At 41.5% G+C, this 12,795-nt stretch overlaps 1 protein-coding gene across 1 annotated transcript; it reads right to left on the bottom strand.

Moving 5' to 3' along the window:
* Nucleotides 1-216: 216 nt before the first annotated feature.
* Nucleotides 217-12,364, bottom strand: LOC103369914 (basic helix-loop-helix transcription factor scleraxis). Its single transcript, XM_008298764.1, has 3 exons — nucleotides 11,409-12,364; nucleotides 10,883-11,099; nucleotides 217-1,039 (listed from the first exon to the last, which is right to left on the bottom strand). Exons 1-3 carry the CDS (start codon nucleotides 11,810-11,812, stop codon nucleotides 1,001-1,003), a joined length of 660 nt encoding a protein of 219 aa, XP_008296986.1. The 5' UTR covers nucleotides 11,813-12,364; the 3' UTR covers nucleotides 217-1,000.
* Nucleotides 12,365-12,795: the final 431 nt, after the last annotated feature.

Raw genomic sequence — 12,795 nt, 5'->3', positions numbered from 1 at the left:
GCTGCATGTGTGAGAGAGAAAATTAGAAAGACTAAGATGAAGGTAAAAGAAGCAACTAGGTTTACGTGAGCTGCAGGAGAAGCTTAAAGTTGACGCTTGCGATGCTTCTTCGGTGAAAGAATTTCACTCAGTTTCTCTCCACTCGCTGCAAAAGTATGACAAAACTACCATTTTGTATCAGAAAATGTCTGCAGCTCACTGGAAATTCACAGTGGAAACTTTTATAATGTTTATTGGATGGAACTGGCAAAGATTAGGACAGGATTTGAGAGTACAATCTGCTGGAAAAAAAACAACAACATATGAATGAAATTTACTTCCAGATATACAAACAATTTATTGGTCATCTTGAGTTATTTTCCACTTTCAGAAATGATTATCAGAAATAACCAATACCAAACCAAAGAGTTCCAGCATATTATTATTTTTTTTGGAATGCCATAAACTGTCAACAGACAACGTTTGTACCATAAAACAATGCACATCGTTTGTCAAAAAATGCCATATGCCTGTTAAATAACATAGTTTCATTATATAATGTTATGTCACATAAATATACATTTATATTTCAGTTTACACAATAATAACACACAGCTTTGGATGAATACAAATTAGTGGGTTTTGTGTGTTTTCCGATCATGTGCCATAAGTTCTTTAGACTCCGGAGCAAAGAGTCGCTGAACAATACAGTAAAAAGTCTCTTATAAGTGTTGCTGAAAGGTTCATGATGGTCTTGATAAGCATGTGAAAGCTCTTTGAAAGTACTGTTGAACTTCTGAAAACTCTTAGAAAATAAAATAAAAAATTCATGTAAAAGCGATACAAAAAGTAATCAAAAAGTTCCTTGCAAAGTCCTGGAAGTGCTATCGAAGTCCTTGGAAAGTCTCTGAAATGCATCGCACGTCTGGTTTGTCTTCAAGTTGCAGCGATCGTAAAATCACCGAAAGGCACTGTGATGGAAGCGATGAGCATTTTATCCGTGCGGTTTGCGTCCTCATTGTTAGCTTCTGATGGCCGTCTTCCTGTCTCTGTCTTTGTTCTGCGAGAGAGAGAGAGAAACAACATCTCACATCATCGAGGTTTCAACGCTGAAATCGCTTTAAATGAACAGTTTGCTTTTCTGTTGGAAAAGAGGACAGATGTGGTGAGAAAAAAAAAGGAAGATGGAAACAGCTTAGCTTAGCATGAAGGCTGGAAACCACTAGGAGCACCAAATTAGCGAGCTTTAAAGGTGCTTGCAGGCAGATTTTGTTACCTTTTCCACAGAGCCAGGCTCCGTTTTAGTCCTGTTTCCAGTCTTGATGCTAAGATAAGTGAACTGGCTGCTTGTAGCTTCACATTTGGATGAAGAAAAAAAGGTCATTTTAATTTGGACACATGAACACTTGCTCATTTTATTTGTGTTCTTACTGTATTTTATGACCTTTGACCTTTACAGACCTTTAACTGGTTTTATAAACTCATACACAACATTTATTTATTTTTTTTTAATCTATATTATATTTAATCTGATACACTGACAACCCTCTCAGCCATTAGTCACTTCAAACGTTCAAAACAGGTGAATAAAAACAGTGTCAAGCCTTTACTTTAGGCTCATGAAACTGCATTCCAGAAACTGCAGTAAAAATAGATGTTTTAGTGCAATCACTGGCTCAGCAAATTAATGTGGTTTTGTATGTGCTCTGTAGAGAAAGTAAATTAGCCTTGACTGCATGCAGTAAACGCACATAAACTCGTTCTGTACAGTGGCGTACAACATTAATTGTGGTGGCAGCGAGCAACGAGCACGTCTTCAGCTCTGCTAAAGCTGTGAGATCGACATCATGAGCTGATTTATGACCCGCATGATGATATGCTTCTCATTTATCTGTGGTATCAGAGCAGAGAGGCCTTGATTTCCTGGCTGGTGAGGAGACTTTCTCTATCTGGCCAGGAAAATAACATCACATTTTCCCTCTTCACCTAACCTTCTTCCCTGCTCACTCCTCAGGCCATCTACCACTGGCTCTTCAAGCAACAGTCGTGGGGTTTTTATTGAACGCACCACTGAGTGATATGCAGCACACGTCGTCCCTGTTTTGGTAAATACTTTTCAGGATGGATGTTTTAGAGATTTTATTCATAGCTGACAAATGATCTGAGGCTGTTTCGACCTCATTTTCTCGATGTTTTCAAAGAACTTCATACACTAATGCCTGTGCACAAAGGGTGAAAATTCCCACTAGAATGTAGGCCAACCTCTGTCCTCTCCTGACTTTTCCCTCTCCTTAGATATCATCTCGACTAACCCTTTCTGCTGCCCTCCTCCTTCGCTTTCCTCCCATCGGCCGAACACCTGTTCCACATTTCCGCTCAGACTGTGCACAAGGTGTAGGTGTTTGGAAAAATCCATTTGACTGACATCAAGAAAGGTGGGTAGATGTCTGGAAGGGTATCAGGCGGTAATTAGAGGGTGAGATCATTGGATTTGGACAGGAATCGGTCCTCCCACTGATTGAGGTGAATGCGAGGAGACACAGAAAGTACTGTTGTCGATCCTTCCTCCAGCTGGACCGAGCTGAAGATCATTATTAGATTATTAGTGAGCATTTACCGCTGATAGTTGGCTGTGAGTGCGAGTATGCGCAGCATCATTTAGTCTGGTGCATGTGAAGAATCTAGTAGGCATTTGGTGGTGATTAAAAGAAAAACTCTATAACTAAATGCAGATTATTTAGTCGTTAAATTAGATATTTCAAGCATAACATCCTCCTGAAACAGCAAACAATAAATGTCAGGTCCTGACAGTTTTTCAGCCAAAGCTCTGGTCCTTATTCAGGTAATGCTTCATAAAAGCCAGTTTTATGTTGGTGCTGTGTTGAAAGTCCTTCGCTATACTCTTTATGTTCTGTGTTAGCATTTTGTAGTGTTGTCTGAATGTCGAGGTGAAAGTGTTATGACTTACGTTGCAACTTCTCTTCTTGAAATGATATTAATTCACTACTAATCTGTTGCACTAAGAAGGTTTTAGTAGAAGATACAATCTTCTGTTTCCATTATGCTTCTTAAATATCATGATTACATGTTTTAAAAATGTAAAACAATGAGTACAGTAGTACTTCAGTAACGTTTACCCCCACTCTTGGTCTTTTCCTAAGCTTAACCAAAGCTTTACTGTTGCCTGAATTGATGCAGGATATAAAAACAAAGTTGGACAAAGTGCTACCTTTCATTGCAGAACTCAAAAGCTGCTTCTCCGTCTTTGTGTTCTTCCAGACTTTCAACATCATTTCCTTCAAAAACACAACTGAGGGGGTTACGAATGATCTCACAGCTCAGTTTAAGAATGGACTCACAAACATCATGATGGACGAGGCTAATGATCCGAGGCGTGCCCAAAACTGTTTGTGAGTTTCACTTGGAGTGCTTTGGCCTCACTAAGGCACCGCTGTTATTGTGCTTGTTCCCGACGCAAAGTGCAAGTGCAGCCGTGCTCGCTGGTGTTTGTTGGAGAGCATCGTGGAAAATTGTAGGTATTTATCAGTGGAAGGAAAAGCACTTTAGGCAGGTTGCAGAAAGCGAGTACATGAAAATTTTCACTTGAGGAATGCGTGTGAAAATTGGATGATTTACCAAATTGCAACCAATTGCTGCGGGACGCTAAGAATCCGCCCGCGTTCTCGCTGTGAGTGTTTGGGAAGCACAGCTGGTGAAGGCGGTTCAGCTGGAGTGTAACTGGTGCAGTCACAACAGGCGGAGGGGGGCTTTAAGGCCGGCCTGGTAGTCAAAACAAGCTCCTGAAGACTAATCGGGCATGCTCGGATGACATCCCTGCTCTCTCTTCTCTCTTTTCCAAACACACACACACGCAGACATACCGCTGTCGTCCCTGGGGGGTGATTTGTCCGACTAATATGATTACCTGATGATGTTTACTTTAGATACGATGTGATGATATTACCATGCTGGAACAATATTATTGTACCATGGAGGTGAAAGCAGCCTTCATGTGAAGACACTTTCTTATCAACTCTGCAAATTCAAGCTTTCATATTGTTTTTCCGAAACTCAATCCCTCTGTTCCGGTACCTATAACTGTGGATTTTCCATGCGCTCTCTCCCTCTCTCTCTTTCTTTTCTTTTTTTTTTTTCCTGTGTTAAGCTGTTCTGTCAAATACAAACATCTAATTTAGTTTCTGGCTGCATGAGGACAGGAATGACTGGTTGGAAAAAATAATTCCACTTGGGCACCGGCCCGCAATCGTATAAGGAGATTGGTATTTAACCATGAAATGAAAACTGGTAATGTCCCTTTAGTTTATCGAGTGAAAATATGTGAGTCTGCGTCAGTGCCTCCGGTGGCTTATTGGAGCTGTAATTACCCTCATAAATGATCACTGATTAACACATAACACATTAGACGTTTAAATAGTGCTATCTAACGCACCAAGTAAGCCTCAGTGTGTCATTATGTGGCTTGGACGCCTCACACGTTCTTGTTCACTGTAGCTTCCTAATAAGCATCCCGATGGCTTCTGAAAAACACTTGATGAATCTTAGATTGTTCAGTCAGATGTAGGTCTCACCAGGCAGCCACACATGTACGTAATTATCCAGATAATGATTCCAGATTCAGTCCGACTTCATTTTCACCACTTAATTCTGCTGCATTATGCATGAACCATCCCTTTATCATCAGTGTTAAGATGTAAACCCTGAAACAGCCAACTGTTCTCTAGCTTCAGTAAATGCAGTTCGAAAAGCATCGTTCAAACTTCCAATTTTCTCTGTTGTGGATCCCCTCACCTGGCTCAGCTTTCTGTAGTTTTGTTTTAATTTGCTCTTCTCCCTGAAGACCGAATGACAACAGAATGATAGTTTTGCTAATAGATTTTGTTAGTTATCTGACCCGACTTCTGCTGTTGGTGTTAAATTAGGGTTTAACTGCTTCCATCTGTGCTGAGAATATACAGACAGGTTCATGCTTGAAGGCACACAGTCATACACCAAACCAGGCTCATACACACACACACACACACACACACAACACGCAGGACGTGGGTGAGAATATATTTTAAAAATTGCCCGCAGTGTATTTGCTACCTTCATGCACCTCATTAGCATACCTTGAATGGAGGAGCAAACAGGCGAACCTCACAAGGCACCAAGCATTACCTCCGAGTCAACACCAGCATTATCAGTAAATGAGGGTAATTTAGTTTTCATCTACGACCTTGAAACGTCAACTTCATGCACAAAAAGTGACGCAATGCTTTTTCCAGTGAAAACAGACTAATATCCAAATAACTGTAAAAACCACAGTCATTAGCACGCTGCTGCACATGTCCTATCCATGCATTTAAGCTCTCTTTAGGTGCACGGTTCATTTGATCTCTATAAAGAAGCAAAGTGTAGTTTCAGCACAGTCTAAAACCAACTGTCCAAACTGGAGGATAAATAGCTCCGTTGATTATCCCACTGAGTCGTTGGCTATTTCTCTCTCTCGCTTTCTCTCCTTCTCCATCTCTGTTTCCACAACTTCCTGCACACCATTAGTTCAGAAAGTGTTGAAAGCACAGCCGTGATCCAGAGCTCCTTAACTGAGTAATCATATAGGTGGTTTTGCCGGGGCTGTCTTGAAAGAAGCAATGAACTGCAGTCTGCTTGAAAAGACAAGAAGTTGAAGAGGTAGAACGAACTGCTTTTGATAAAAGCCTCCCTGAGTGTGGTGCACTGTGCGCCAGTGTGTGGCCACATGTGTGTATATGTGTCATTTGTGTGGGTTTGAGTGTAAGCAGGGAGGGCGTTTCACAGAGAGCGGTTTCCAGGCTCCTTTAACATCACCATCAAAGCCCAACGTCAATGTGTTTCTAATAGCGGCAGCTGAATTAAACACTGGCTGTACAGCCTCAGCAGAGGATAAATCATTTACAGAACAATTAGCTCATTTGTTGCTCTGCTCTGTACTGCCAATGACTTCCAGACACAGAGAGCCAGCCAGAGTGAGCCCGTCTATGTGTGTCTGTGTGTACTATACTTATAAAATTCACTCTGGATGTGTCACTCACATTCATCTCATATGAAACACATACAAATTCTCCCCACTGTCTTTTTCTCTCTTATACGCAGGCTTTACATTCATTTGTTCTCACACAAGTAGAGATAAGTCACTTTTCCTGTTGCACTGTGCAGTTTTAGTGCCACCGTCTTTCCATCTGCCCACAAAAATCATCACATATAAAAGTTTTACAGCAGCCAACATGTAAATTAGAACTCTTCATCATATTAAGAGCAGCATACATGGGTTTTTAAAAAAAAAAATGTTATGCTTGCTGTTTCACTGAATTCACACATTTCTTTTTAATTTCAAGAAATTCCAAATAAATAAAGCCTGTCAAGTCAGAATTAAATCTGGGTTGTGCCCTAAAATGCTTGTAAAGTCATCTAAATTTAACCATTTCAAAAGGAGCAATGGTCCATTTACAGCGACCACACCATAAGCACCATGGTAATTATATTTTTGCCAGATTGTTTTTTACTTTGTTTCCAACCATAAGGCTTCCCTATTAATTCATCAAATGAGCTTCTTTAAAATACAAATACTGGAAAATGCTTTTGCTCATCATCTCCAGCTTAGGAGGAAAAAGTTCAGCATGATTGCTTTTAAAAGCAGATTAAATACAGTATCTGTTTACTTTTGCCATTGAATTGAATTGACCCTCTGCCTGTTTGGGGCCAAAAGAAATAAACCGCAGTAGCGGAAGAAGCTGTAAATATGCACCGAGTGCTGTGGACTAAAGACAGAAGCAGACAGCTTGAAAAAAAAGGTTTTGTATCATAAAATGAACGAATAAACGTCATCTCAACATTATCTCACAGCTCTGTCCTTGTGTGCCTTCATCTAGAGTACAAATAAATAAGCACCACTGCAGACAACCAAATGACGCATGTCAGTCTCATTAAAGCTGATTTCTAGCAGATACTGACAAAGCCCTGAATATTTAAAAAAAAAAAAGTTGTACAGTGAGTCCCGGCACCTGACGTTTGCACTGACAGCAGAGAGAGAGGCCTTGCACAGGATTTCTGCATCAATCAACCAGACAGCGCAGGGATTTAAACAGTGCTCAGGTCTCCTCAATCCTCTATCCTCAGTCCTGTACATCTCATTTACAGATGTAGCCATCAGGAGTGTGACTCGTTTTTTACTAAACATATCAAAGGCACCAGAATGCCAGAGCTGCAATCTAGTAAGTCAGTGCCAAGATGATCAAGAATAGGTTGGCTTCTGATGAAAAGATACAGAAAAAAAATGTCTAACATACTTTAATGAAGAATAATAGATTTAGTAATATGAACAGAATAAATGTAAGCAACCAGCACTAGAAAAGAAAAAAACACTTACATTTATTGGAGATTTTTTTTGTGCCTCTAAACCTCTCCGCAATTGAAGCAAAGCCTCAACGTTTTAAGAAAATTACAAATCCTCACAGTTTTTTCAGATGAACTAAATTACTGAAGGAGATGAATAGTGGGTTGAGAAAATTCTTCTTCGGTTGAAAAAACTTTTAAAAAGCTATTAAATTAGTTGAAAATATGTTGCCACAGACATGACAACACAAATTTAACATTTTTGAATACATGGACAGCGACAATAAAAAGTTTTAAAATAATTTTCGATGTTGGATAATCACAGTACTGTAACAAGGAGATAAAATAATTAATCGTATGTCCTTCACTTGTGTGTAATTGTACTAAAAAGTCTCACAGAAAATGACATCACATTAGTATTCACATCAGTCAGAATATTCAGTGTGCGCTCTGTGTGCAGTAGTCATTACTAACAGGCCTGTTTGTTTTGAAACAGTTATACTGTATACACACATAATAAGAGGAAATGACCGTATACTTTTCGCACTTTCAGCCTCTCCTACGTTGGAAATAAGTGTAACTGAAGCGGCCGGTCTAAGCAGAGCTGACAGCTGTGATGAACCTCAATGACCATAAAAACATACAAAGAGAGCACTCAGGACACAAAGTCTCATTTTACCTTCACAATCGTTTCCTCTCTGTAATCACCAGCACCGACTCTGCCCTTTAGCCCACTTAAACGCACTAGAACCACTTTTCCAAGGAAACTGAAATGCTCTCAGGTTCTGCCAATCACACTTAACCATTTCTGTGCCAGGTGAATCTGGGCTCCCCTACTGTTCTCCATTAAAGGTAATAGCATCAATTTCTTTTGCCAAATGTACATTCAACGTGTTCACAGCTGAGATGTGAGTTCTTACAGGATTCTTGTCCCTGTAGACTTGTTATTAAAAAGCTCCCTGCTTTGCATGTGTAAATATAGTGAGATGATGTAGAGGTGATATGCCTTATTTTTCTTCTTTTTTCTCTCTCTCAAGTATTGTGTTTGCATCCAAAGCTCATTTTTCTTCTGTGCTGTAAAGCTTCACTCTTTAAAAAAAAATTATTAAAAACTCATCAGAGAGATCAGGGCCACCCTGCTGCACTGCGTCACACCTTCTTTCATCACATTAAACATGAGCACTGTAGTTTATTTTGACTCGCACCACAGACACTATTCTGCTGCTGTAAAAACCAAGTGCTGCATCAAAGATAGAGAAAGAACGTGCTTCAGTAGATTAATCCAGCACTGAAACTGAATGCCAACAAAGGCTCCATTTATATTCCATTTGAATTTGGAAAACAAAAATATGGTGCCCAGCTATTTTAGGAAATTACTCAATTATTTAATAATGCAAATACATATTTGTGATCTATTTTCCACTGCCAGCAGGAGCGGATGGTGCTGAGTACAACTAGAAATGGTAAAGACTCATCACATGCACTTTTTATGGGTTTTTCATTATATGACATATGCAGATTAGCCTCGACATTAACATATAAATGATGGGCGAGATTTAGAAGACAAGTTAATTTACTTTCAGTGAAACTTAGGAGAATATTGTGATTTGTTAAAGTTGCGCTCCTTTTGCACAAAATACAACTTGGTAAAAATCTTTTTCATCTGTGTTTGTGACCTGTGTGTATAGGAGGTAATGACTTTCATGTGGATTCACTTCATCATTTCACTCCTCCAAGTGTGTCTGGGATCATATGCACAACACACAAGAGAGAATAGTGAGACTTTTCACTGAGCTAATGGGAAACAGCGTCATGCAGCTGACAGTAAGTAACACAGACTTTGTCAAAGCTTCTCTGTTGGAGTGTTTTGACATGAGAAAGTTTCAAAATTGTTTTCTACGCAGCATGCGTTTACAGGTCAGTCGTGCATCTGCAGCGGCGACTTGACAGCAGTAGATAGTGTTACACAGCTCCTCCTGACATCTCTGACCTCCACCAGGCTGATCGATATGCACAGAGGTGATGGTAGCGGGGGGGAGGCACGAGTTGAGGGGGGAGAAAGAGTGAAACAGAATGAGATGTACGGAGGAAGAGAATAAAAATGAGGGAGTCTGGGAGGACAGACAGCGAAAAAGAAAAGGAGACAGAGGAGAGAGAAGGTTTCAGGCTAGTTATCTCCCAGCCGAGGGTGTCTGGGTTTGGACACCGAGGACGTCTAGGCTTTCACTTGCAGAAGTTCAGAGGAGAGGCAGGAGTGGGGGGAGACTGCTGAGACTCAGGTTATCCCCCAGCTAAAGGGTCTCTGGGTTTAGACACTGAGGAGGGTATTAGCTTTCACATACTGCTGGGGTAACGGGGGAGTCTGCCAGATGTCAGCTCCTTACCCATAAATCCTGCTAAATGGGCAGCAGCTATGGGTTAGAGGGGGAAAGTCGAGTGGATGTCACCTCTCTATCATCATCTGGGGTGTTTGTCAAAATCGGAGCTGGGGTCATATATATCTAACTTCAGTCAGCTGATGCCAGTACCTCATTCCTTGTTATTTCTCATCAGACTGTTTCAGTTTCCTGCACTAAATCAATCCAATGTAACTCACAGCTGATAAATTCTACCTTTCTGTATTTGCATTAAGGTGTAGATATGTGTGAAATCAACACAAGATAGTTTGTGGCTTTGTCATAGCAGAAAAAAAATATTTTGAAATCATCCATTGTCCTCAAATGATATTTACTTTTATATTTACCTGTGTTTTGTGCAGCGGCATTGAGTTTCAGTAGAACAAGGTCACTGCCGGTGACCAGCCGGTGTGTCTCAGGTCAGTTCCTCAACAGTTATGATTAAAACCGTCTCATATTCAGGCTGACGTCAATACATTCTTAAAATTATACACATGGTTTTGGATGGATTTCATGAGCTCCCGGTCATAAATCTCGCTCGCTGCATAAATACCCTTGTAAACTTTAAATTCATATTTATAAAAAGAGAAAAAAAAATACACCATAGATGGGGTGAGACATGACGGTTGTGCACGTTTCGTTTGCATTACAGTAAAAAATGCAAAAAATAAAATAGAAAAACATCGTTTTTATGAACTGTAATGTTCAGTGATTTTCAGAAACCACCTTGAACTTTCAAGCCACCTGCTCAAGTAAAACTGAGCCCCAACAGTACAATAACACACAGTCCTTCACCCCCAACAGAGGACTTTAAAAGAGGTTTCGCTTTTTAAAATCCCTCGGGGCCAATCAGGTTTACAGGCACAGTCACTGATCTCAGGTCAGTTTTAAACCTCAAACTGACCTAAAGCACCACACAGTGTCAATAATCAGCTTCGTCTTCAGCTAAATCTTTATGAATGTAAATTAAAATCAAGATAGTCAAAAGTTGTTGTTGTTGTTGTTGTTGTTTTGCGTATTTGCTACAATTTACTTTTAAAAGTTTACATGTTTTTTGAGAGGCAACACTATGTTTATTTGACAGAATTCCCAGATTTCTCTTAATTGCCTCTACTGGCTTATCATTTTCTGCTCACCATTTTTCTCTGGTTGCTGAGGCAGAAAGTACAGATGTGCTTGGGCTGAGCTGATTGGTCGGATCCTCGGCCGGGGGAGGAGCTGACGTGGAAGAACGGCGGTGAGGGAGCGTGGCACGGCTGTCCGTCGTGAAGCCCTTCGCCCAGAAGCAACACGTTCCCCAGATGGCTGATGTAGCTGCTGGCCAAACGTAGCGTCTCGATCTTTGATAGCTTCCTGCAATCACCCAAACATTTGTGGTATTAGTACAGAAAAAAAATGTTTACAATGGAATTGGAGACGTGCTACACTTTTTATACAACATTTCCAAAATGTAGTAAGACTGTAGAAAGAGTAAAGACAATGATGCTTGATGTTGAAGTGTGGCAATGATTACTCAGTTAAGCAGCTGCCCCAAATTATGGTTAAAGGTGCCTGTTGCCCACAGCTGTATCTTGGACCAGTTTGTTGTCCTATCATTTACTAACTTTGGGTACCAGATGGAAATCCTATTGGTGCATCAGACAGAATTCCAGGACTGTGTACCTGTCTGCAGGCTCGGTGGGGATGAGTGTGCGCAGCGCTGTGAACGCCGTGTTGACAGAATTGGTGCGATCTCTCTCCCGTGCGTTGGCTGCGGTCCTCTGACGAATTTCCCCAGGGGGAGATGAGCCTGGGGGGCCCAGCCTCCCCACCATGCCCCCAACGCCTACTACCCCTCCACCCCCTATGCCCGCGCACAGCTTCCTCTTCCTGTTCACCTTGATGTGAAAGGCAGATGGGGACGAGGAGGACAGGCGGAAGGCGGCCGAGTTGGAGGAGTTGGTGGTGCGATCCTCGGAGCCCGACCCCTCGCTGCCGTTCTCGTCTTCGTCTTCAGAGAGGAGGGCGATGTCGCCGTACAAGAAGCGACCTGCGGGAGGCGCTGTGCGCAGCATCGCAAATGTCATCTTCGCTGCAGTAGCTATTGGTCAGTCCTGTGGAGGCTTCCTCAAAGCAAGGTGCTTGCTGTTGAGGTTTGTTATCAAAAGTTGCTGAACTGAGTTCGTTGATGCTGCAGACTAAAGGTGTCCACCAGCGCTATTTGCACCAAACTTCGTGTAGTTGCAAAAAATTTTAAGCAAGGCAAATTAGATGTCTCTCTTATAAGTCTGCGTTAGGTTTGGTTCATAACCTCCTTTAACTGACAGTGAAGCATCAGCGAGTTGGTCCTAAAGCAGTGGTCAAAGCCACTTGACCTCAGAGCTGCTGGGTCACAGGTAGCTGCAGGTTCCAGGTCCTTCTTGTGGTTCTCTCTTGGTTCATACAAAAACCCTTCACATCCCAGAGATCAGTTTCTCCTCCAGTTATTCCTTTGGGATAAACAAAATTTATAAGGGCATGTTTTCTTTGCTTCTCTTTCTTTCTTCTTCGTTTCTATATTTGCTCTGTTTCAATCCCGAAAGCCAAACTAGCAAAAAACTACTCTGTGCCAACAGCTTCACGCTCTCTTGCTCTCTATTGGTCTCCCTCTTTCGTCTTTCTCTCTCTGTCTCTGCCTCTTTGCTCCACGTGTGCCTGCAGTCTGAGTGTTTCCGTCTGTCTCTGGTCTTATAGCCGGTGGGAGGGCCGAAGGACAGCTGCACTCCTCCCTCTGAGCGCTGAGGGTCCCTCGGCTGCTGTCTAGAAGCAGGCCAGAGAGACCGGAGGCAAGAGGCAAACCATCAGCAGGAGTTTGTTTTGGCTGCACGCTGATGTGTTCCAGGGGAAGTCCGCCCTAAAACAGAACTTGCATCACCCGCAGAGCCCGAAGAAACTGACATTCTAATCAATATGAATGTTGTCTACATATTAGAAAAAAAAGAATCTGGCAGGAGCAATAAAGCCACGATCTTTGACTGTACAATCAAATATCAAATTAACTTATTTAACCCATTTTTGTTTTCTTTTCTGC

The sequence above is a fragment of the Stegastes partitus genome, unplaced genomic scaffold, assembly GCF_000690725.1.
Source record: "Stegastes partitus isolate 25-593 unplaced genomic scaffold, Stegastes_partitus-1.0.2 Scaffold1349, whole genome shotgun sequence".
NCBI classification, from domain to species: Eukaryota; Metazoa; Chordata; class Actinopteri; family Pomacentridae; genus Stegastes; species Stegastes partitus.
This window is presented reverse-complemented; position numbering and strand designations above follow the sequence as displayed.